The sequence below is a fragment of the Cannabis sativa genome, chromosome 5 (genome assembly GCF_029168945.1).
Source record: "Cannabis sativa cultivar Pink pepper isolate KNU-18-1 chromosome 5, ASM2916894v1, whole genome shotgun sequence".
Classification (NCBI taxonomy): domain Eukaryota; kingdom Viridiplantae; phylum Streptophyta; class Magnoliopsida; order Rosales; family Cannabaceae; genus Cannabis; species Cannabis sativa.
In genome coordinates this window covers 75,796,150-75,822,071 of record NC_083605.1, presented here as the reverse complement: position 1 = coordinate 75,822,071, position 25,922 = coordinate 75,796,150, and the positions used below count along the sequence as shown (strand labels likewise).

The following is a 25,922-nucleotide window of genomic DNA, read 5'->3' as shown; positions in this document are numbered from 1 at the left end:
ATTCACAAAGTTGACACAAATAATATAACATTAAAATTCATTATATTTTGAGTATACAAGTTCTTGAAAATAAAAGAAATAATTTACTCTTATGTAGAACTTAGAAATGACATTATACATCAAGCAGTAATATAATAAAAGATTAAACATAAAATTAAACATCAATATTATGTTAACTAAATAGTAACACATAAAAAGAGCATGACTAATCCTATATATTTTTAGTAAAAATAATGACAAAGAGATAGAGATGGAGATGGTAGTGATAGTGAAGGAAATGAACATTAATATTACTTTTATTAATTTTTAGACACATAGGGAGAACATAACTAAACATGTATATCATTTAACAAAAAGTAAATAAAAATAAACATAAAAGATAGAAATGAGCAATATTATCCTTACTATAATCACTAAATAAAAATATATAAAAAGAGCATGATTAAGTCTATATATTTAGTATACATGGATGAAGAATATAAAAATAAAAGTAGAATATAAGAACTTGCATTACTCAAATAAATATCACAATAAGTGAATAAAAGATACAAAATAATCTCACTTTGCATATAGAGTCATCTCTAACCTTCCAAGGAAGATTAGACCATTATGCTCATCATTCTTATAAAAACTTTAGAAAGAAATATGAGAAGAAAAGTGAAGAAAAATTTCCTTATAATTTTTTTTACACTAAAAATTATACTTCTTACAAACTAAAAATGAGATCCTATTTTCCTTCAAAAAAAAAAAAAATGAGATCCTATTTATAAAATTACAAAAAAAACTAAAATACAAAATAAAAATAATTTTGGATTACATAATAATAATAATAATAATAATAATAATAATAATAATAATAATAATAATGTATCTTATCTTTATTATTATTTTAGTATCTTTGTTGAATTATGTTGGTAATGAAAAGTCAATATATATGTTATAATTGCTTTGATTTGGTTCATATGCTATACTGTGTTAAACCAATCTAAATTTGACACGTTAATTAATTTTTTATTTATTAAAAAATTGACTATCTATACAGTTTTTTTTTCTCTTAAAATGCTCAAATTGATTGATGTGTCACAATGACATTGGTTTAATACATTATGAAACACAATCTTTTAACAGAAGATCTTGATTCTTGGACAACAGCAAAAGCCACGTGGGCTGAAGACAAAGGAGAGAACGAGAAAAACGAGCAGTCACAACCAATGGATCGCTGCCACGTCACCGACTATGGCCGGCTGGACTTGGCTACTAGGCCCTTTTGGGCTTAGGTTCTTTTTTTTTTCTTTTCTTCAACAACAATACTAATTCCTACAAAATACTAATAAATTAAATCCAAAGAAAATATTTTCAATAAAAAATATATTTTATTAATTTCATAAAAATATTAATTTCAACTTAATTTATTTTAAACTTTAAGATTAATAATTGTGCATTTTTCACCATTAATTAATGGTGTCCTATGATTAGTTACAATCAAGGCCAGTTTTAAGAGTAGGCTGGGTAGGCATGCGCCTAGGGCCCCCACCCAACTGACGCCCCTTTAATATAAAAAATTTAATAATACTAATATAAAATATCATATTATAACTTTAGTGTGGTGGCAACCGAGTTGCTTGAGTTGGTTAAACACCTTGCCACTAAGCCAACTCAAGCAACCAAATTGCCACCACACCAAAGCTAACATTATGTATGCACAATTTTATTTATGAAGGGTCCTATAATTCTATTATTGTCTTGGGCCCCCATTTTCTCTCTCACAAACCTATTATAATATAGGGAACTCCAAAATTTATTTTTTTAAGTTATATAAAACTCGATATGTACTTAATTGCACTTATAGTAGTATGATATCGGGTAGATGTTAAGCATCAGTAGTCCCTTTTAGCATTTCTCATTGTAAAAGCTAGGGTTGTACATAAATTTTTATAAACTGCCCAAACTACTCGCCCAAACTAAACCGAGATAACCCGATAAAAAATACAAACTGAAAAACTCAACGAAAATATAACTCGCCCAATCTTTATATTGGGCGGGTTGAAAATAATACCAATCCACCCAATCAACTAGAACTAATCCGACCAACCCGATTAAGAGAGTTTTTTTTATATGTATTTATATGTTTTTATTACATATATTTATATATCATATAATTTATATGACTATTTAAAAAATATAAAATTAAAACTAATATATTTTTTTTATTGTAGTTGATTTAAACTTTAAATTCAATCTATATATATTTGTCTTATTATTAAAATTAACTAAAATGTTGTAAAAATAAAAAATTATATATTAGTAGTCAGTCTGCACGTGTTAACTCGACCAAACCGACCAATTTTATTTAACGGGTTATTATTTTTTTTTTTAATTGAGCGAATTACACTTAAATTTTTGTAATCTGATCTTCATATTGGATTAAATAAAACGTACATTAACCGACCAAACTGACAAACGTACACAGCAAATCTATCATTATCCAATTATTTTTTACTGTTTATCTTTCTCGTGTGGTGCTGGCGTGGACAATTAAGCCGTTGCATGGTTGCACGTTGACTGTTGACTGAGGCATCTGTAAAAGATAGGAAGTTGGTCAAGGAGTGCCACGTGTCGTAATGGTGGGCCACTTCTCATAGCCACGTGGGTACCATGCGACCACTATAAGACCAACTTCAGTAAAAATGCAAACTTAATTGAGAAAAAAAATTAAGTTTAGTTTTCTAATTACAAATAGTTTAATTAATAAATATATTTAAATTATATTTTATTTAATAAAAATTTATAATTATTGAAATTAAAATTAGTATTAAAATAGTTTAAATTGAATTAATGAATATATTGGTAAATAGAAATTATTTTAATCAAGGCTTGATTTAAAATTAATGAAAAGTATTCAATTTGGTTCAATTTGTCTTTTATTATTTTATTAATTTAATAAAGTTTAAATAAAAAAAATATAAAAAGTATTTTTGGTTGGAAGAGAAAATATATTACACTTTTTATTAATAAATAAAAGATTTAATTTATTTTTTTAAATAAAAAATAATATTATTTTTAGAAAACTTAAACCTAAACTTTGGCTATAATTAAATATAGAGAAAGAGAAGATGACGTGGAGTTAAAGCAAGCCAAGACAACTAAAGCTATCAAAGACTCATAAAACTCTCTCTCTCTCTCAATTTCACCCATAGCAAATCGATAAAAGTGTTTTGAGTATTAATCTATACAGGGGCAGAGCCAGGACTGAATCATTGGGGGGGGCCAACTATTAAATTTTTTTATTTTAAATAATTTTTTTTACATATTATACATCACAAAAGTTATTTATAAAGGCTTACTAGGATATAAATTACATTATTACATAGTCTATTATAATTAATAATTACACTATATTTTAAAATACAGTATTTAAATGTAAAAGTGAATATTACATATAAATTTTAATAATTTTGTTTGACAAAATAATTAGTAATTACATAAAAAAATTAATATTATATAGTAATTTATATGTTTAGCATAAAATTCTTTTGAAATTAAAATAATTTTTTTTCAATATATACATTAATAATTAATTAGTCAAAACTCTTTTCCTCTTCCTAAAATATTCATATATATTATTGAATAGTGTTAGAGTCATTATATTTTATATTTTTATTTCTAATTTAAAAATATTATTTTATATAGCCTTATTTAGTGGAAATTACAAAATTATAATTTCTATAAAAAACAAAATATATGTGATTTAAATAACTTATATTTTAATTAATAAATTACAATTAAATTATATAGATTCATATAATCTGAATATCTACAAAAAGTGCACAATAACAATATATATATATTTTATATTATATATATTAATTATTTACATTTATTTTATATACACTTAAATATGTACATCTATTTCTTGAGAATTTGAGGGGGGGCCATGGCCACTCTAACATAATGAGTGGATCCGCCCCTGAATCTACACTTATCAAGACGATAGTTATGGAATTGTGAAAGATTGTGTAGAGCTCAATATACAACTTCGAGAATAGATTCATGTTCTACACTTGATTATACATTGTTACAGGAAAGAATCAAAGGTTATAGTATTAGAACGGAAGGAGATATGATATTCTGTTGTGATCCTAATATGATAATCTTAAACTTTTATGTGTATAATTCATTATTTTATGTAAAAGCATACTTAGATTAGAATGTTAGATCATATAAATCAAATGTTATATTAACATACATGATTAGTGAATAATATCTTAGTAAAATAAATTTCAATAATATTATTATTGGTTGTTGTTGGATATGCGATTATTGATATATTATTATAGTTGTTGGTGGTATTCCAAATTTATATAGATATTTTTTGTATATGATTTAAAATTTGACATGTATAGTGTTAACGACGGTTAGAATGTTTGCTTATTCCATAGCGACTATGTAGAACGGTTGCTAATTCCTCGATGGCGACCATCTATAACTGACACCTATTCTATCTCATTTTCTATCGGTGGCATAAGCGTCAGTCATAGAAATCGATGGTAATACTATATTCGAACTTTTATAATGGTCGTCAAAATCCTTTTGTTTAGTAATATATTCATAAAATACCTGCAAATAACAATAACTAAATTAAGGAGACAAGACCAGTAAGTTGAGTACTACTACTCTATGATCTAGCATGTCCTAACATATGCAAGCCATGAACATTGTTTATTATATATACATATATCATGATGATAAATATGACTCATACATAGATAGAAGGAATGAAACGAGGTTTTGCATGAGCAAACAAAGGGGTAGCCTTAAAGAGAATTCCATCGTCTTTACTCTTCAAATCTATGTTCTCCATTGCTTTTGGAATCTTCCATGTGAAACATTGTAACAATCTTCCCAAAAGCATAATTGTCATGTTGGTACCCAACACCCCTCCAATGCACCCTCTCCTCCCTGTGGTGAAGGAGATGAAACGCAAATTAGTCTCTCCCAAGTCACTTCGATTCTCAGGAAGATGGCGGTCAGGATTGAAGCGCGATGGCTCATCAGGCCAAGCAGTAGGGTTTGTACCGAGACTGAGGCGACTAAGGAGGATGTGGCTTCCTTTGGGAATGAAGTATCCAGCTACAGTGCATTCCTCAGTGGAGGAATGTGGGACGTTGAAAGGGATAATTGGGTGGAGGCGAATAGCTTCTCTTGCGCAAGCCACAAGGTAAGGTAGTCGGGGTATGTGAGATTCTTGGAGGAGTAGTGTGCCATTGTCATTGCCAACAACTTTGTCAATTTCCTATGTTGCCTTTTGAAGCATCTCTGGGTGGTTCAACATCTCTGAGAGCGCCCATTCTACTGTGTTGAATGGATTGTCTATTCCAGCTAAAAATATTTCCTGCTTAGTCAAGAAAAATCACACCATTACGCTATTAATTGTTTGAGTCTTGATTTTGACATCTTAAATTAAAATTTCATGTGAAAGATAGTAATGTAAATTAATCATTAAGGAATTGAGTTCATCACAATTTACCGTGACTTGTGCTAGGATTTCTTCTTCAGACAAAAGAGGCTTTCCATCAGAATCTTTTAGGGACATGAGAATATCAAGAATATCTGTAGGAGGTTTATGTTCCTGTTTTTTCTTGTACTCTTTCATCCTCTTCTTCACTAATGAGTCTTGGTACTCATTGATCACTTTCATTGCTTTACCAACTATCCTCTGATGTCCATCTAAATCAAACCACCTTAACCATGGAAAAATATCTGAAATAGAGTAGGCAAAAATGTGAGTAAGCAGCGTAAACATAGCCTCCACATGTTCTTCATCTTCTTTCCCAGGTCCACCATCCTCTCTTCCCTTTCCAAAACACCTTTTACCTAACAACATTCTCTTTAACACTCCCGCCACAAAATGCAGTGCCGCAATTCTCACATTCACCACTCCTCCTTCACTGCTCTTCATCGTTCCATTAGCTATTATCTGGTTATAAACAAAGCGAATGAGATTATCAGCTTCTTCATTTCTCATTTCGAGAAACAAATCAAGAGTAGAACGCTTCAAAACATGACACAGAAGAACTCTCTTCATCTTCTTCCAGTGGTAACTGGAGGGAGACATTACAGTGGTTTTGTAACCACGAGAAATCATACAAGTCACCACAGTATCAGGTCTTGAAGCAAACACACCGTCGTGTTTCTTCAAGAACTCTCTAGCTATCTCCGGAGAGGTAACAGTGATCAGATGAGTGTTTGCTCCTAGACGGATACATGCAATGTCTGTATTCAACTCCTCCATCACACGATGGAGCCACTTAAACGTCGGTTTGTTTAGTATCATGCTAACAAAGCTTCCAAGTATTGGCCATGGAGTTGGGCCAGGAGGAAGATTAGTAGTAGTAGTTAACTTGTTCTTGATAAACAAATATTTGAGTAGTAACAAGAATAACATTGTAATAAGCATGGCAATAACGAAAGTAGTAGTAGTAGTCGTAGTTGTAGTGTACTCATTATAGGTAGAAGTACAATTAGAGAGAGAGAGAAACATTTCATTATTATATAATTTAGAGAGAGAGAGAAGAAATGAGAAGTGATATATGTTTATATATAATATGGATTAATTATTAATTATATGGTAAGGAAGGTTTCCATATACGTACGTAGGAGGTAATTAGAAAAAGTGATATATGGGGATCAATGAGCCATGTAAAAAATACATGGACAATAGAAACGTGTTTTAAATTGACATTAATTATCCATTTTTTTGTTTAATTTGATTGGACAACTCAACAATGCAATTCTATTTGTTTTGGTATTTGAGAGACTTTTTTTTGTTTATTTTTTATGGTTGTGTACATTATAGTTATTTAAGATATCGTATAAAATTTTGAGAAATTCAAAAAAATTTAATACACTGGAAATATGATTTAAGCTGTCTGTTGCACGCGTGACTCTTTTATTTTATATGCGTGTGAAATAAATTGTTTGAAATTATTTTTTATATTGTAAATTATTCTGAATTTTTCAAAATTTTGAAAAATATCATAAACAACTATAACACTATAAGAAAATTGGAGTAAATTTTTTCTAAATGTCCAAACAGATAAAAGGTGGATCAATGTACACATTTTAAGGTAAGAGTAAACACTTTGCCACAAAATCAATTTTATTTAATGACATTATATGTGCACGATTTTATTTTACTATGAAGGGTCTCATAATTCTATTATTGTCTTCGGCTCCCATTTTCTCCCGCACTGTCTTGGTTACCATATTTCTTAAAATATATTTTCTTAAATTATGTAAGACTCGATATATACTTAACTACATTAATAGTAGTATGATATCGAAGAGGTGTTAAGCACCAGTGATCTCTTTTAGCATTTCTCATTGTAAAAGCACATCCAATATGACATTATCCAATTTTTTTTACTGTTTATTTTTCTCTTTTGGTGCTGATGTGGGCATTTAAGTCGTTGCATGTTCACACGTTGACCAAAGCATTGGTAAAAAATTGTATTATTATAATTAATTTTAAGTTCACTTATACTCAGTTTTTTCCACCACTTAGAAAGCACAATCATAAAAATTGTTCAAGCATGTTCATTCAGTCCCTTAGCTTGAAGTTTGAACACTGAACTATATTGTGGAAGATACGTAACGACACCACTAACTACCCAATCAACCACAGAGAACTTATTATTCTCAGCCACTAACAACGATCTGTTATGTGAGCAGTCGAAGAACAAAGAAGATGAACCAACAACGACTCAAAATAAAACAAAATCGTATCACAGAGACAAGACTAATGTAGTAACCTAAACAAAAGACACTCAAAATCATATTAGAAAAACAAGACTAACTACAATAGCAAAATCTAAATACAGTAACCTAATTGTAGTAGCAAATTAAATAAAAAAACCTCAATGACCAAGCTACGCATAAGCCCAAGAACGGTCAGCGAGTCTAGTCGGAGAAAAAAGACAACCTCCAGCTTCTAAAGATTTAGGAACGCTATTATAATGTAATAGTAAAAGTTTTTAAGACTTTAAAGTTCAAAATTCAATCCTTGATCCTAATGCACCCTTTTAATATTTGTAAAAAACAAAATTTATAAGTACAACTTGAGAATTGATCCCAATGAAATCTTAGCCTCAAATAACACACTCTATCACTACAATAGGTGCATGTCTTGCCTCACATTTGGTCTTAGTGAACTACCTAGTCTTAATCATAAATGAGTGGAGTAGAGATCAAGTGAAAGCATTAATTCTATGTCCCTTTCCACGCAATTATTTTTGAATAACTACTAAAGGGTAGGAGAGGCCAACATAGTTTGCTTAACAAATTCATAGTCACCAATTGTTAATCCACTCAAGATTGATATGTTACCACTATTACTAAGGTTTTAGGAGGTTGAGCGATAACCCCTACTCATTCAGGAAAATTATGGCATTTTATTAGCCTACTCTATTCAAGTCTATACAAGATTGTTTTACGAGATGGAAGTAAAAGTCATGTTTCATAATTAAATTATACGAGTTTCAAACTTTGTTACACTCAATGTCAACTCTAGGTTAAGGCAAATTAAGTCCATGTCTAAGGTTCACTCATTTTAAAAGTCTAAACTAGGAGTGTGCAGAAAGTCATCTAATCCAATCCCAACCGATGTAAATTGGATCAGATCGAATGTAAATTTTAAAAATCGAATTAGATTGGATCGGATGTTGGATGAGACATCCGATCCAATGGATAACCAAACCGATCCAATCCAATATCATCTAATGTACATCCAATCATATTTAATATTTATAATTTTATATATTTAATTATTTTATTTAATATTTTATATATTATTTTATTATCTATGTTGGATTATTAGGTTTTAAATTATGTTTTTTCATATATTTTTTTTTAATGAAATCAGACTAAATAGTGGCTAAAAGGGATTAGATTCATCCATTGGATCCATTGGATCCAATCTACTCCAATAAAAAACCAGCTAAAGCATCCAATGGATGAAACCGATCCAATCCAATACATCCATTGGATCGGATCGGATGACTCAATTCAATTGGATTGGATCGGATGGAAAAATTCAATATCCAATAAATAATTGGATTGGATCGGATAGGTCCAAATTCATTAAATGTGATCCAATGAACACCCCTAGTCCAAACTAAAAAAAAATATTTAAAAATATCAATTATTCTTATAATAAAAGTTTAATTTTTATTTTTCTAAGATCCATTTCAAGATTGGTCCTCTACCAAATTTTTATTGTTATCTAAGATTTTTTTTTTTTTTTTTGAAAAAGAGAAGTCATTTATAGATAAACACTAAAATTAGATCTTATGGTCATTACAAAAAATATTGTCTGATACAGAAGATAACGTTGTTGGCAAAAGTCCACTTGGCCATATAATGAGCCGCAAAATTACCTAATCTAATAATGAAAGAAAAATTACAACATAACAATTTAGTAAAGAAATTTTTACAAAGTCACAAAATTGTCAATCCTTGGAACAAATTCCCTTCAGAGTCTTGATCAGTGTATCAGAGTCGCTCTCCATTAAAACAAAAGGATAATGTAAAGAGATGGTCGTCTCCATAGCTAGCATACAAGCCGCAGCTTCTCTAATAAGAGTTGTTAGTTCAAATATTGTTATCAAAATTTAATTTCAAATATCATAGTCTCTTGGAGTTGTTAGTTCTAAATGTTAGAAAAAATGTGAAGTAAATTTCCTCTCAAATTGAATTTGAGAATATTACCTCATTTATTTTCTCTCTTTTTTTCTCTTGTAAACAAATTTATAATAACACAAATTTTCAAAATAAACATTTACACACTCCAATATATTGATTCACCAAATCATTTGACAATCCAATTTTTTCTTATTATTATTTCATTTTTCTTAAAATACTCAACAAAATTTCTTTACAATAAAAGAAAAAAATAAATGAAAATCTCTCATTCACTCACTCCAGTACTTCTCATCAGAATCCTTACCATGGTCCAACTCATCATCAGAACCGTTAATCAAACTCATCTTAAACTTCCTCACATCATCAACGGCAGCCCTTCTAAACATCCCAACATCCACCGCACCCGAAACCATGTGATACCCACGTGACTTCAACTGCTCCGGCGAATCGTGCGGCATAGCAAATCCAGCCAAGAATCCTCCGGCGACGGCGCCGCCGTCAGAGGCGGCTCCGGCAGCGGTCGTTTCCAAGACACCCCTCTCGGCCATTCTCAACATCTCTCTAACCTTCTTGTGCCCTGGGTCCCACAAATACCCCATACTAGCACTAAGATCCAACGGTCCCATTTGAACACAATCAACACCATCAACGGCTGAGATCTCACCAGCTTTCTTAGCTCCTTCCTCAGATTCCACCTGGCACATGATTAGAAGCTCGTCTGCGAAATTACTAAAATACCCTTCGTCGATTCCGTAACACGAAGCCCTAACTACGGTGTGAGCAGTGCCGCGAATCCCCGCCGGCGGGAATCGACAGTACGAGACGGCTTTCGCGGCTTCTTCGGGTGAATCGATCATCGGAAACATAATCCCTTGGGGACCGAGATCGAGTGCTTTCTTTGCCCAAGTGGGATTTGTCTCCGGTAATCGGATAATGGCCGGAGTTTGTGTGGCCGCGAGGGCTCGGAGGCAGTTTAGGGCTTCGGGGATTCCGCCGGGACCGTGTTCCATGTCTACAACGACGAAATCGTAGCCGGAGAGACCGGCGATTTCGGCGAGAGTTGGTGAGAGGCTTAGGAGGAAAAGGCCGTAGAGGGTTTCGCCGGCGTGGAGACGGGATTTTAGGGTTTGGGGAGAGAGGGTTGGGAGAGTGGAAGGTGAGTTGGAGAGGGCATTGTCGAGATCGGAGGATTTGGATTTGGTTATGAATTTTAGGGTTTTTCTAGGGTTTAGGGTTTTGAGTGAAAATGGTTTGGGGGTGATTGGGAGAAGGGATCGAGTTAAAGAGATGGGTAATTTGGAAAAAGGGTTGTGGGGAGTGAATGAGATCGCCATGGCTGCTGCTGCTGCCATTGTTGGACCAATAAAATGAATAAAGGAAGAATCTTTGTCTGAACTGTGAAGTGAGATTTGGGGATGAAGAAGATGAGACTATGTGAAAAGACACTTCTTTCATTACTGAAAATTAAGGGCTCCTTTAAATACTAACACAAATACATTAAACATTTTTTTTTCCTTAAAAGAGAAATTTTTATACAAACTTCATTACTTTCTTCATTGGTTATTAATATTTTGTTAAGGTCTCATGGAAAATAAACATGTAAAATTTAATATAAAAATGAGTATAAATATTATTATTATTAATTTTTAGGAAAAATTATTAAGGGAATTATCAATATACTACTTTTTATTTTTTTTTTAAAAAAGATTTATAATTTAAATTCTTCCAATAATTTTTATATAGTTGCTATACGCGCTTTTCAAAATTATTTTAAATTGTAAAAATAAAAATACTCTAAATTATTATTACAAATAATAAATAATAAAAATATTATTAAAAATTTATCAAGCTAAGTTACTTATAAAAAATTATGGCCAAAACCACATTGTAAATTTTAGTTTTAGAAACTATTTTGGATAATTATACAATAAAAATATTTTGATATTATTGAAAATATATTTGATCAAATGAGCACTCTAATACAGATAAAATATAGTATAAGGAAAAATAATGTTTCTTTTTTTATCTGAATGAAAAGAAAAAGAGTTTCAATTAGATAAGAACCTGGGCTGTGTTTTGTTAGTTAAATGATTAATTTAACAGTAATTAAGTACACAAAGGCTGAGAATAAATGAATGAAAAACTGCAACCATTCTTGGATTAAGTCAAAAACTAAAAGATCAGTTCTTTGTTCATACAATTCAAGAGGAAAAATCAAATCTGATTTGGGATAATATAGTAACCATATATTTTGCTATAAAGTAATTGAATTGATAATGAGGAACATAACTTGGGTCCATAATAATCCTATCTTATTCAAAGCTTCAAACTAGCTCTTGCCATGGCCAAAGCACCATCATATGTTTTGTTTCCACCAATGAATCCACTCATGTGGACGAAAACACAGCCCGGGATTCCTGTTGCCTCCGAGAGTTCTTCGTCTCTAAGACCTCGCCATTGCAATGCAAGAGCCTTGCGGCTCTCGAATCTATCGGGAGATACCGCCACTGCTTGAACTCGCCATTGTTTGGCCCTTTCGTCCTATAAAATTAGTATGGTGGAGTGAGTTTGCATAGATTCATATTAAACGCATATTTGATCCCAAAACAACAATTCTTTTAAGTACCTGATAAAGAACATATTTGATTGAAGGGTTAATCTTCAACTCCACCTCAAGCTCAAATAAGTGAAGCTTCCACTGTTAGTTAGTTCATTACAAGTCCAAATTCAGTATTTGTTGGGAGCTAAACCAAAATAACAAAGTAAAAAACATTCTATTACATTAAATGACAAAATAAACTCTGTATTTTCTAAAATATTACAAAATATGACCTCGAACTGAAGATTTTACCACTATAGATAGATGAAATTTTACTTCAAAAAAAAGGATTGAACTAGGATTGTAGGGCTTTACCCCGAAGGGAGCCCTTCCAGAAATTCTCGAAGGCCTAGGATTAACCAAGGCCTAAGAGGGGGTTTGGAAATAGTTTTCAACCAGCAATAGACGCGCCTCGGTTAGAACCTCACTAGCTGCGTCATTGCCCCAAGCGCAAAGATGCTTACTACATTCCTCAACACACTCCCTTTATACCCTCATATTTTCAAACAACTCCTCTTTTTCTTCAATGTGGGACTTTTTCTCCTAAATCCCAGACTCAGCTCTTTCATCACAATTTTTTATTTAATATTTTTTATAAAACACAAGGTCCAAAATGGTATTTACTAGTTTTATGAGGTCAATATATGCACAGAATGAAATATCAATATTTTCGGTCAATTTTCCCACAATTTTTTTAAGCAGTATATACCTCTAAAACATCATATTTGTTAAAATTTTCTTAAATTTCCGTCGATATCAAAATTATCTCCAACATTTCCTATAATACCGATAATTTTTTCTTTGATCGCAAGATAAGCATACGTATACTTACAGGGCAAAATCGGTCCAAAACCATAATTTCTCCAGTAGGATCAATATCCCATCTTGCAGAAAGGCACTCCATTACAATAGATCTTGCAGGCAACCATGACTTGGCATGAAACCGAAGACTCTGCATAAACCAGAAGAAAAATTAGTATGTCATCAACTAGAGGAGCCTTTAATGTCTACTCTTTAAATTGTCTAGAATCTCACATCTAAAAATTCACCACCCGCCAAAGCCATAGCTTTCTGAAAGGCTTCATTCTCCTTTGCAGGAGATTGGTCAAGATCGATCCAATCCAAATTTAATCTTCCAACTCTTGAAGACAAATGTGTATTATTGACGTACCGAGCAGGCTGATCTGTATCATACTGGTTAATGCCATTATCAACAGCATCAATTGCCTGGTACCAAAACAAAAGTATTAATCTCCATAGAAAATCTCCTTGTCCAAGACTTAATTAAATCAAGCTACCATGAAAGAAATTGATGAAAACTCCAGAAATATCATATCAATACCTCCATGAAGCTTTTGTAAATTGCCAAAAATAGCCTAAACACATCTGGGTGCTCTTCATTAACTTGAAGCTCCTTGGCTATAATCTCCTTTCCAAAATGCTACAAATAACAAGAAAATTCAGACACTTCCATTGCTCCAAATTAACAAACTAATTAGTAGAAAAACTTATAGAATACCAAACGCTAATACCAATTTTTCATTGAAAGTGGTCTGGTTTGTTCATCTATTGGTTGCCCCCACATAAGTTCGTAAGATTATGAAAGGGATTGACCAAAAAATATAAATTTTATTAGCAAAAGAAAACAACTGCAAAATTAGAAAAATGACTTAGGAATGCTTCTATGGTACACTCCAAAAATGAGTTTAGTGATGCATCCCTTTTGTGTTTTGATATCCAAATAGTTATAATATCAAATTTTGTTGTATAATCTTGCAAAATTATGACAAATTCAGAATAATTTACAATAGAAAAAGTAAGATTCAAACAATATAATTCACATGTCTATAAAATAAAAGGATCAAGCATACAACCAATGATTTGAACCTTGTTTTCGGTAAATTAAATTATTCTTCTAAATTTCTAGAAAGTTTGCAAGATTTGTCATATAAAAAAAATTAACATACACTTTGACCAAGTGAAAGAAACAATGAAATATAACCATTTTGCTAATTTTCATTTCTGATCAAAGTAAACATCTTTAATATATTGTCTTATGCAAATCACATTTAACTTTGACAAAACATTTTGCATTGAAAATCTCATCTTTACTGATTAATAGTATCAAAATTGATACAAAATTTACCTTATAAACAAGACCAGCACTACTTAGCTTGGTAGAAAATCCATGACCAAAAACCTCTTGAAACCCTTTCTGGTGATGATCATAACGATCCTGACTAGGGTCATAAACACCACCAACATCAAGAACAGCATCCAAACTCTCCAAAACCTGAAACCCACAAACAAAAATCAAAACCCCTTTTCCCCAAATCCCCAAAATTCCATCTTTTCCATTTTCCCAATAACCAAACAGAAAACGAACCTGAGGATCACGAGAACGGACGATTTCAGCATTGGAGAACTTATCAGTGAGGCGAATCATGAAGCATCCGAGTGCTTCATCGCAGTGAAAGCTTCCGTTGTGAGTACCAACCCGCTTAGTGAGCTGTGGAGATTGAGTGGGAGAGGGAGACCCAGTTGAGAAAGCCATGAGAGGGAGGAAGGAATGTGGGTTAGGGTTAGGGTTAGGGTTTAGGTTGAGATGGGTATGTATGGAAATGGGTTGAAGAAGAAGAAGACGAAGAGGTCTTTGGAGGTTAGTAATGGGTCTGCAACTGAAGGAGCTTAGTAGTGCGAGCATTCCTTGTTCGAATCAAATACTCAAAACCCCCCAAAAACCCTTTGCCCTGCCCTCAATAACTTATTATTATTATTATTATCCTTGAAACTTGGTGTCTACACATTTATTTATTAAAAGAATACTAATTACAATCTCTTATCTCTTAATCATCACGTCTCAAATCACGTGTTAATTTTTTTTTATAGTGGTAATCGTTAGAGTTACAATATCATCTTTATATATTTTTGAAAAATTTCGATTAGTTTACAGTACTGAAAACAGAGTTATTGATATTTCAGTTTACTACGCGTGTTCAAAAAATTTTAAACGTATTTTCGGCATTGTAAATTATTCGAAATTTTTCAAAAATTTACAGGGATGATGTTGTAAGCATAACGAATACCCCCGTGAAAAAAAAATTTGGAAAAAATATACCGAAATGTGTTTTCGAGTGTGGAAATTGACTAAAAAGGTATAATAGAAAGTTAACAGTAGCACTCTTCTTATTATGGTATGTTTTATCTAAATACAAATTAATTATTATATTTTTAATAATAATTATTTAATATTTTATATTTTAAAATCATACTTACTATAAATTTAATTTTTAATAAAATTTTATCGATACAATTAAAAAAAAAATTAAATTTTAAATTTAAATTTAATTATTTGATTACGTTATATGAGATCTGTTTGGTTAAATTAATATTATTATATTGATTAAATTTTACTTTAAGTACTAAATATATACAATTTAAAAATATAAAGTACCACTTAAGTATTATTAAAAATACAAAGTACTAAATATATTTTTCATGAAAATACAATGTACTAATAAGTATATTTCTTAAATATACTTATAGAGTACTTTTACAATGCATACCTTAAATATGAAAATACATCATAGTTTTGTTACCATAATTTTTAAATAATATCGTATAAAATAATTAAAAATGTTAAAAGTCGCCTAACTATAACTATAACTATAAAATAATATCGTATAAGCAAATGTTGAAGTGGTGTTGTCCTACTTGTATTTGTATGGTTATCAAAAGTTGAAACAAACAACTCAAATAATTTCAAAGAAAGAAAAAACCAGAAGAAGATAAGAAAAACTCTCTGCAAACTTCAAATCTCCACAGAATCAATGTCCAACACCTCCATCACCAAACCCACTTGGCTTCACATCTCAGACCCCATTACTCTTCTCCAACCCAAATACCTCTCCACACCACCAACATTCCCTTCTTCTTCTTCCTATAAAAATCGAATCTTTACAGTTAGAAGCAGCAGCAGCAATGGCAGCCCCAAAAAGAGCTTTAATTTAAAGGATGCATTAGCTGGGGTTGTGGATGAGCGAGTGGATGAGCTTATGAACAGTGAAGAGAACAAGATTATGCTTCAAGGGTTGGAGAAGGCTTCTATGAGAGTTGAGAAGATTAAGAATGAGATTGCTGAGTTAGAAAAGCAAGAACTTGAAGCCCAGAAAATGAGGGAATATATTAACCAACTAGAAACCAGAGCTTCTGAGGTTTTGATTTATGATTTTTATTGTTCAAGTTTTGATTTTTTGAGTTCTTTAGTATCTGGGTATTTTTTATAATGGAATTTATGGTATGTTTGTACTGTTTTTTTTTTACATTTGTTTTAGCCTTTTTTGTGTGGTTTTGGGGAAATTATTATTTGTGTTTTGATAACTATAAAAATGGTGGACTATATTGTAGATTGAAGAGTTTATTTAATTCCTATGTTTTCAAACAATGTATTTTTAATAGACCATAATTATTTACAAACTTATGTATAAATTAAATAAAAAGTTATACAATTTATAGACATAATCTGCTTTAGGGACATTAATTTTGTCTTTATCGGTTGGGATGTCTCTAATTTTAGGCTTAGAAAATTTTTAACTAAAATATTATTATATAACTGTATATAGTGTGGTTATAATAGACATTTTACCTATTTTTAAAAAATGTTAAAAATAATATTTAAACAATCACGCGTGTTAAAAGAAACAGGCACGTATACAACTACTGAATCTTTGTACTGTTTTTTATATTGTAAATTATTTAAATACGAAAAAATAATTGAATTATAATTATAATTTATATATATTATTAGTACTTTTTTTTTTTCAAAACAAATCAATCTTAATCATGTATGTCCATATACAATGATTTTGTTATAACAAAATGAGTTAGCATTAGTGTGGTTAGAGTGATTTTGACTTCATTTTTTTTAGTCCTTTGACATCACTATTTTGTATTTTGCTTACAATAAAAATGGTGATTACTATTAGATTGAAGACTGTCAGAAGGAAATCTCAGAGGCGAAAGCCATGGTTGAGGAAGCCGAACGCTCTCTCAGTCAAAGCGAGGATGGAGAGATTAGTAAGGATAAAGAGAGATTGGAGTCTGTGAAAGCAGCTTCCATAGCTGCCATTGTTGGCACTCTTGCAAGCTTACCAATCTCCTTGACTCAAGTTTCCACTACTTCAGAGCTGATTCTGTTAGACTATATATATAGTGTATATAATATAGCATATACAATGATATGAAAATGCGGAAAATATAATGAAATCATATCAATAATATATGCAATGAAAGAATCGATGTACCTCCAGCCATTGATCTTTGAGCTTCAATCCCTGCGATAGCTTCAGTATTGGAGTTCGGGCTTCCTCGCTCTCTCAACTCTCTTTAGATGGAATTTGCTGAATGGATTCAGAATGAGTGAGGAGCTCGGGGACCGAGACCCTATATTTATAGGTGAGATACTCCATCGATATACGCGCCACATTAATTGTCAGAATATTTTGACAATTAATTCAGGAAATCAAATCAGGTAATGAATATAGAAATCTGACCATATATAGAATATTACATAATTGATTTTGTCCAGATTCAATGAATATAAAATATTCATTTATCAGAAAATCAATTATTTATTTATTTCCTTAAATAGAAAATCATTTCCTTAATTAGAAAATAATTTCCATAAATAAAAATATTCTAATATTCTCCCACTTGGTCAGCATTTAAACTAAAATATTCAAACCCAACGTTCCTCATTATATAATAAACATACGAATCATAGCGATATGTCCTCATTATGAATCGAGTATTATCTTCCATGTATTACAATACATTTATTATATAACAATGTACTTTATGTGGCAATGAACTTAAGTGAATAAACCCTAAACCTTATGTTTATTCAGGTCCTCTGAAATTTTTCTCAAATGTAAAATTAAGATGCGCATAAATATGAGAAAAATCAAAATAAGAGTTTCATTAATAATAACTTTATTTGTACAAATTACATAAGGGAACCAAGTCCCATGTTCTCTACATGATCCTTGAATTTATGAGGTGGCAAGCCTTTTGTCATAGGATCAGCAATCATCAATTCAGTGCTAATGTGTTGAATGACCACTTTATTTTCCTTAACACGTTCTCTAATAGCTAAGTACTTAATGTCGATGTGCTTGCTTCGACTTCCACTTTTGTTGTTCTTAGCCATGAAAACAAAGAACGAATTGTCACAGAACATCTTTAGCGGCCTTGCAATGGAATCAACCACTCTAAGGCACGAAATGAAACTCTTTAGCCATACACCATGTGATGTAGCCTCAAAGCAAGAAACGAACTCGGCCTCCATAGTAGAAGTAGCAGTCAAGGTTTGTTTGTTACTCCTCCAGGACACGGCTCCACCAAAGAAACATAAACACGTAACCAGATGTAGATTTACGTGAATCGGTGCAACCAAATAAATGCGAGTCCGAGTAGCCAACTACTTCTAGATTGTCGGTTCGTTTGAACATCGGTTTGTAATCCTTAGTACTCGAAGATACCTCATTACTTTCTTTGCGGCTTTTCCAAAGGTCTATCCCCGGTTACTACGAAATCTTCCTAACATTCCGACGAATAAGCAATGTCGGGTCTTGTGCACACCCGAGCATACATTAGGCTTCCGACGGCGAAGCATAAGGAATGTTATTCATTTGTTCTCTTTCAAAATCATTCTTTGGGCACTGGCTCAAATTTAATTTATCACCCTTCACAATTGGAGCAATGCTCGGTGAACAATCTTTCATATGAAATCTTTCTAAAACTCGTTGATGTAGGCTTCGAGATAAACCTAAGAAACCTCGGTATCTATCTCTATGAATCTTAATGCCTATGACATAGGATGCTTCACCCATGTCTTTCATCTCAAAGTTCTTTGAAAGAAATTGTTTCACTTCACGTAGCAACCCTTTATCATTTGATGCAAGAAGAATATCGTCCACATATAAAACAAGAAAACGAGATCTTACTCCCACTTTCCTTCGTGGTATATGCATTGATCCATGACATTCTCTTCAAATCCAAAGGAAGAGATGACATCATGAAATTTTAAATACCATTGACGGGATGCTTGTATTAATCCATAGATGGACTTCGAGCTTGCATACCAAATCCCGACCTTCACTAGAGGTGAATCCTTCGGTTGTTTCATGTATACCTCCTCCTCTAGATCACCATTCGAAAAGCGCTTTTACATCCATCTCGCTCCAAACTCTAAATCAAAATGAGCAACTAATGCCAAGATGACTCTCAGGGAATCTTTCTTTGATACAGGAGATAAAGACTACGTATAGTCAATTCCTTCTTCTTGAGTGAATCCTTTAGCAAAAAGTCTGGCGTTGTACCTTTCAGTGTTGTGTAATGAATCTTTCTTAGTTGTATAGACCCATTTACCCCAATGGCTCTCGCCCCATTAGGCAAATTTACAAGTTCCCGTACTCTGTTGCACCTCATAGAATTCATTTCATCATCCATAGCATTGTACCACAATTTTGATTCTCTACTGTTCATAGCTTGTAAAAACGTTTCTGGATCATTTCCAATTCCAATATCAGATTCTAATAAATACACAACATAGTCTTTATAAATCCTTGGTTTGATAGGTCTAGTAGATCTTCTTAAGACTTCACCAATGTGCTCTTGTGGAGCAAAGAAGGAGTTCAGCAGGTTGTTCAACAGTTGTAGGCAACTCTTGAACATTTTGATCTACTGGATTATCATTACCAACTTGTGGATCTTCAGTGATTGGTAATGGTTGTTCAACATTCGTTTGAACTATAGGAGTGTTAACCATTATCAATCTTGCTTTTGAAGTGGAAGGTTACGAAGGATCTTTCTCGGGACCTAAGTCCTTTGATTGATCACTCCCATCGATCAAGGCATTCTCAAGAAATTTTGCATTCCTTGATTCCACAATTCTTGTGCTATGAGATGGACAATAAAACTTGTAACCTTTAGACTTTTCGGCGTACCCTATAAAGAATCCGCTTATGGTCCTTGGGTCCAATTTCTTCTCTTGTGGATTATATATTCGACTTCGATGGACATCCCCAAATGCGTACATGATTCAAACTTGGTTTCCAACCTTTCCATAATTCAAAAGGAGTTTTTGAGACTGCCTTTGTTGGAACTCGGTTTAATATGTACACGGATGTCTTTAATGCTTCAGTCCACAAGGATTTAGGAAGGTTAGAGTTGCTACTAAGCATACTCCGCACCATGTCCATTAATGTTCGGTTTCTTCTTTACGCAACACCATTTTGCTCGGGTGTACGGCAAGGTGTAATGGGCAACAATCCCATTTTCTTCAAGAAACTTCGCAAATGCACTGTGCTTGTCCATCTTCTCGTGTATCTACCATAATACTCACCTCCTCTATCTGATCTCACTATCTTAATTTGCTTGTTGCATTGTTTCTCTACTTTAGCTTTAAATATCTTAAAGACATCTAATGCTTCACTTTTATTATGAAGTAAGTAGATATACATGTAGCGTGAGTAATCATCTATGAATGAGATGAAGTATTTCTGACCATGTGACTCCATATCCGGACTACATATATCGGTATGTATGATTTCTAATATTTCGTAACTCCTATGGACACCAGGTTTGACGTACTTGGAGGTTTGCTTTCCCTTAATGCAATCCACACAAGTATTAAAATCGATAAAATCTAAGGTATTGAGCACCCCATCTTTTACCAACCTTTTAATTCTATCAATGGAGATATGTCCCAATCTCAGGTGCCACAATGTACTGTGAATCCTCTTTCATAACACATCTTTTAGTGCCGGCGTGAACATGCATAACATTATTAGTGATATTATTTTGTAAATTAAGGCGGTAAAGACCATCGTACAAAATACCATTTCCAACACATTCAGATTTATAATATAAATTAAAATATTTGTCTGAAAATGTAAAGGAAAAACCAAAGGGTATAAGTCTTGAAACTGAAATCAAGTTTCTAGAGAAACTTGGTACATAAAAGGTCTTTTCTAACTTTAAAATAAAACCATTACTTAAAACTAAATTGCATGTTCCAATAGCTTCCACATGTGAGCCCATCTTGTTTCAGGATAAGATGCTTTGCTCACTTGCCACCGGCTTCCTTAGATTTTGAATATCCTGCAAGGAATTTGTTATGTGAATTGTTGAACCTAATCAATCCACCATGTGTTAAGATTAACATTAGCCATATTAGATTCATAACATACTAAGGAAATTGGATTACCTTTGTCATCCATCCATTTCTTGAACTCGTCGCACTCCCTTTTAGCATGTCCCTTTTGTTTACAAAAGAAACATTTGATGGAATCTTTCTTTATGGCGGCCTTGGGAGCCATGGGCTTTTTCCCTTTGTTCTTTTTGAATGGCTTGCGTTTCTTAGGTTGAGTGGTCGTGTGAACACTTTCTCCTTGCTCTTGTAGGAGCCTCGGCTTCCTCTTGAACACACATGGTCATCAATTCATTGATAGTCCATTTTTCTTTATGTGTGTTGTAGGAAATTTTGAAAGGCCCATACCGTGAAGGAAGATTGTGAAGGATGTAATGAACCAGAAGGTATCGGGAATGATAACGTCGAGTTTCTTCAAATGAGCTGATGTCCCTCATTTTAGAAATATGTTCTCGAACTCCTTTAACACCGGTGAGTTTTGTGGACGAGAACTCTTGGATGAGGTTGATGAACAAGGATTTATCCGAAGTGTCAAACCGTTCATCCATAACTTTGATAAAGTCTTTCACCTTCTCGTGTGGCTCCACCGATCCACGCATTCCCATAGGAATTCGGACATAATGAACATGATGCAGAGACGATTAGATTGCTCCCACTTTTCACGTAGTGCAATCTCGAAGCAGTGCTAGTATCATTGATAGCTACTCGGTTCATCTTTCCTTATTGCATAATCCATGTCAAAGATGCAAGCTAGGTGGAGAAGAACTCGTTCCTTCCAGATTTTGAAGTTGTCACTCCTAAGCTCGTGGGATTTCACTAGTGATTTCAGCATATTTAGAGGTGGATGAAATAGCTGCAAGAATAGGATTACAAAAAATTTAGATGTTTAAAAGAATTGAGGCTTTAATGAATTCATGTTTTACCAATGTAGAAACATGATGAAGATGAAAATTTTATTAAATCTAAAATTGCTCGTGGGCTAAATTTTAAATCTAATAAAATTAGATGAACTTTATGATAGATTTAATGAAGTATTTAATTTAGAAATAATGGAGGAATGAAATCTATCTTTAATTAAAATTTGTGATAACACTATTAATTCAAATCCTCATAACTCCCTGTGGGGTAAATTAAGAGAATTTAACTTAATATATTATCCTAATTAATTATAAAAATATAATAAAATCCCGGTGGGGTAAAATTATTATATCCAAATAATTAATTACAAGTTTTGTCCATTAAGGTGAATTTTAATTAATATATAATTTTATATAATTAAAGATGCTGTGGCTACTCCCTAATTATAAAAAATTATATTTTCACTTTAGACATTAGGTATTGGGCTCTACCTAAAAGTAATTTCGTTATTAACATAATAGACAATCACTGAGATTAGTGCTCCTAGTGTGGTCGTCCGAAGATCATTAAAAACCGTTCTAGATATGAGCATTTGTCCGAGGTTCATATTTTCTTATGTCAAACCACAAAACTACTTACGTTTTATTCATATTTTATTCATTTTATAAAGTTTTATGAATATTTTATGAATAATTTTATGAAGTTTTATGAAACTTAATTGCTAAATAAAATATTCAACCTATCTTAATGTTTGAATATTTCTAAATATATCTAGCACTATAAAAGGAATTTATGAATAGCATTTAAATCATACATATCTAAAGTAATTGCATTAAACATAAATTTATCAAATAATTACAAAATAATACAATTAATGTATGATAATTAATTAAATGCAAATTCCTTAATATGAAATTAATGGCAGATTTTTCAAAATTAATTTAGACAATAAATTGCATAAATTTGGTAATATATAATTAAATGCACAAATTAGCACAATTTTTACATGCCTAAATAAATCATGTAATAAATTACCAAATTTAAACAAATTTCCATTTTCAATTTATACTATATATATGTATTAAACAAAAATGGAAAATTAACTAAATGCAATTTATTGACTAAATTAACACTGAAATGGGAAAATAATTAATATTCCAAATAAATAAAAATTTATAAAAAAATTCGGAATTTTTCCCTTTTTTTTTTTTTTTTTTTTTTTTTTTTAAAAATCCATACCGCCAAACGACATGTCGTTTTTGCAAAGAGCAAAACGACACGTCGTTTTTCCAAAATTTGAAGGGCTGAAAATGAAGAAGAAAACGACACGTCGTTTTCCCTAACAGAAAAACGACACGTCGTTTTTTCAATGCAGGGCTGATTCATAAGAGTATAAACGACATGTCGTTTTCCACAATGTGAAAAACGACATGTCGTTTTTCAACAACGACAGCTGCAATGTGCCATTCAAACGACACGTCGTTTTACGCCAAACGACACGTCGTTTTCTCCAAACGACATGTCGTTTTGCGTCGTCTTCTTCGCCGAACCGGCCGATTTTGACCCGTTTTTCGCACGCGGTCCGTCGAACCCGACCCAAACCCGATCGGAAATTGCGTTTCCGACGACCAAATTGCGTGTTTTCAAATCTAAAATGTTCTAAATCAAATAATAAAGAGATCCACATAGATTTTATGCACGAAAACACGAAAAAATATATACTTTAATATCACGAAACTAATCGGTCCGAAAAAGTTTTAACTGAAAATTTTTTCCATCTTTAAGTTTTTCAATGGATTTTCAATGCTTAGATCGATCTATAATACTATACGAATATAGTAATGTATATAGAATTCAAAATAAACACCGAAAAATGAAAAAAGGAAAAAACAAAACCATGAACCGATCGTGATTATATATACGCATGTATATATATATATGCATGTATATATAACATAATAAAAAATGAATATTATGATTATTATTATGTGACAAAACATATATATAATATACAATATATATATAAACATATATACATATAAAATATATATATATACACGTACGAATGTATGAGTATATAATATATATGTATATATGAACAATAAAATATATATATATATGTATATACTGATTAAAAAGTATATATAATATAAATGGTATGAATATAAATATATATATATACAGAACCGAAAACAAATATGTATATATATGAACAGTATATGTATGTATATATATATATATATGAAACTCAAATAAAATCAAGGCAGAGATAAATCCGCTCTGATACCAACTGTTAGACTATATATATAGTGTATATAATATAGCATATACAATGATATGAAAATGCGGAAAATATAATGAAATCATATCAATAATATATGCAATGAAAGAATCGATGTACCTCCAGCCATTGATCTTTGAGCTTCAATCCCTGCGATAGCTTCAGTATTGGAGTTCGGGCTTCCTCGCTCTCTCAACTCTCTTTAGATGGAATTTGCTGAATGGATTCAGAATGAGTGAGGAGCTCGGGGACCGAGACCCTATATTTATAGGTGAGATACTCCATCGCATTCGCGCCACATTAATTGTCAGAATATTTTGACAATTAATTCAGGAAATCAAATCAGGTAATGAATATAGAAATCTGACCATATATAGAATATTACATAATTGATTTTGTCCAGATTCAATGAATATAAAATATTCATTTATCAGAAAATCAATTATTTATTTATTTCCTTAAATAGAAAATCATTTCCTTAATTAGAAAATAATTTCCATAAATAAAAATATTCTAATAGATTCTTCCTCTAGCAATAACCTTTGCTAGTTGTGCACTGTTTGGGGTTACTTTTCGATACACAATTCGAAGAGACTTGGATGATGTTCATCTCAAAACAGGAGCTGTTGCAGCCTTTGGTGTTGTCAAAGGTACTTGTCATCATAACTTTTTTGCTTTTTGCTTTTTACATTACACTTGAAATTTATTGTGTTAATGCTAAGATGGCATGGCTGCAGCCGATGCTAGTGCTCGAAACATGGTTTTCGTACTTTGTTCTGTGTCTTTTGAGCTGAACTTTGTTTTTGTTTTAGCATTGTCTAATAACATTTTATGTCACCTGCATCTTGATTTCGGTTTGTTTATCCATCTCTTTGCGAGATTTGTATTTACCTTTTCGAGCATTTCGAACGAGTAATGTTTTTGTTGATATGAGAATTGGTTGAATTGGGCAAATGCAGGTCTTGCTGCTCTAGGTGAAGGACAACCTTTGGAGTTGAATACAGAAAGTCTCTTGTCTCATGCTTTTGATGGTGCAACTTTTGTATCCCAAAACCTTCTTATTTTTGCTTTTGCTTCTATTGGTTTAGACTATTGCTTTAAAGCAAGGATTTTGAGTCCTTTCCCTATGCAAAAATCAATTTCAAACACCAAAGATAGGTGATGATATGTACCACTTTTGTATGCATAGTTTTATAGTGACATTGTTCAATAAAATCATACAATTTTTTGCCTTATCTATTAGAGTCTTAAGCTTTTTTCTTCACCATTACCAA

At 31.9% G+C, this 25,922-nt stretch overlaps 4 protein-coding genes and 1 non-coding gene across 5 annotated transcripts; 1 reads left to right on the top strand and 4 right to left on the bottom strand.

Moving 5' to 3' along the window:
- Window positions 1–4,565: 4,565 nt before the first annotated feature.
- On the bottom strand, window positions 4,566–6,563 carry LOC115715867 (tryptophan N-monooxygenase CYP79A68-like). Its single transcript, XM_030644536.2, has 2 exons — window positions 5,528–6,563; window positions 4,566–5,392 (listed from the first exon to the last, which is right to left on the bottom strand). Exons 1-2 carry the CDS (start codon window positions 6,539–6,541, stop codon window positions 5,294–5,296), a joined length of 1,113 nt encoding a protein of 370 aa, XP_030500396.2. The 5' UTR covers window positions 6,542–6,563; the 3' UTR covers window positions 4,566–5,293.
- Window positions 6,564–9,868: 3,305 nt separating this feature from the next.
- Window positions 9,869–11,285, bottom strand: LOC115716813 (uncharacterized). Its single transcript, XM_030645720.2, has one exon. The coding sequence runs from the start codon at window positions 11,049–11,051 to the stop codon at window positions 9,969–9,971; it is 1,083 nt and encodes a 360-aa protein (XP_030501580.2). The 5' UTR covers window positions 11,052–11,285; the 3' UTR covers window positions 9,869–9,968.
- A 546-nt stretch (window positions 11,286–11,831) lies between these two features.
- On the bottom strand, window positions 11,832–15,080 carry LOC115717139 (uncharacterized). Its single transcript, XM_030646089.2, has 7 exons — window positions 14,685–15,080; window positions 14,445–14,591; window positions 13,641–13,739; window positions 13,334–13,525; window positions 13,131–13,250; window positions 12,326–12,397; window positions 11,832–12,240 (listed from the first exon to the last, which is right to left on the bottom strand). The coding sequence occupies exons 1-7, from the start codon at window positions 15,000–15,002 to the stop codon at window positions 12,016–12,018; spliced, it is 1,173 nt and encodes a 390-aa protein (XP_030501949.2). The 5' UTR covers window positions 15,003–15,080; the 3' UTR covers window positions 11,832–12,015.
- Window positions 12,606–12,756, bottom strand: LOC115718272 (U4 spliceosomal RNA). Its single transcript, XR_004011855.2, has one exon. It is a non-coding gene; the product is annotated as a U4 spliceosomal RNA (small nuclear RNA).
- Window positions 15,081–15,982: 902 nt separating the features above from the next.
- LOC115716781 (uncharacterized) lies at window positions 15,983–25,883 on the top strand. Its single transcript, XM_030645682.2, has 4 exons — window positions 15,983–16,512; window positions 17,284–17,492; window positions 25,174–25,298; window positions 25,608–25,883. The coding sequence occupies exons 1-4, from the start codon at window positions 16,129–16,131 to the stop codon at window positions 25,808–25,810; spliced, it is 921 nt and encodes a 306-aa protein (XP_030501542.2). The 5' UTR covers window positions 15,983–16,128; the 3' UTR covers window positions 25,811–25,883.
- Window positions 25,884–25,922: the final 39 nt, after the last annotated feature.

Excerpts from the sequence above, each read along its gene's own strand:
- LOC115715867 (XM_030644536.2), bottom strand. The coding sequence starts at position 6,541 with ATGTTTCTCTCTCTCTCTAATTGTACTTCTACCTATAATGAGTACACT. Across the intron at positions 5,393-5,527 it reads AAATCCTAGCACAAGTCACG|GAAATATTTTTAGCTGGAAT; the intron begins GTAAATTGTGAT and ends TTGACTAAGCAG.
- LOC115716813 (XM_030645720.2), bottom strand. The coding sequence starts at position 11,051 with ATGGCAGCAGCAGCAGCCATGGCGATCTCATTCACTCCCCACAACCCT.
- LOC115717139 (XM_030646089.2), bottom strand. The coding sequence starts at position 15,002 with ATGCTCGCACTACTAAGCTCCTTCAGTTGCAGACCCATTACTAACCTC. Across the intron at positions 13,740-14,444 it reads GTGCTGGTCTTGTTTATAAG|CATTTTGGAAAGGAGATTAT; the intron begins GTAAATTTTGTA and ends TGTTATTTGTAG. Across the intron at positions 13,251-13,333 it reads CGGGTGGTGAATTTTTAGAT|AGTCTTCGGTTTCATGCCAA; the intron begins GTGAGATTCTAG and ends TGGTTTATGCAG.
- LOC115716781 (XM_030645682.2), top strand. The coding sequence starts at position 16,129 with ATGTCCAACACCTCCATCACCAAACCCACTTGGCTTCACATCTCAGAC. Across the intron at positions 16,513-17,283 it reads TAGAAACCAGAGCTTCTGAG|ATTGAAGACTGTCAGAAGGA; the intron begins GTTTTGATTTAT and ends GATTACTATTAG. Across the intron at positions 17,493-25,173 it reads ACTACTTCAGAGCTGATTCT|TCCTCTAGCAATAACCTTTG; the intron begins GTTAGACTATAT and ends CTAATAGATTCT.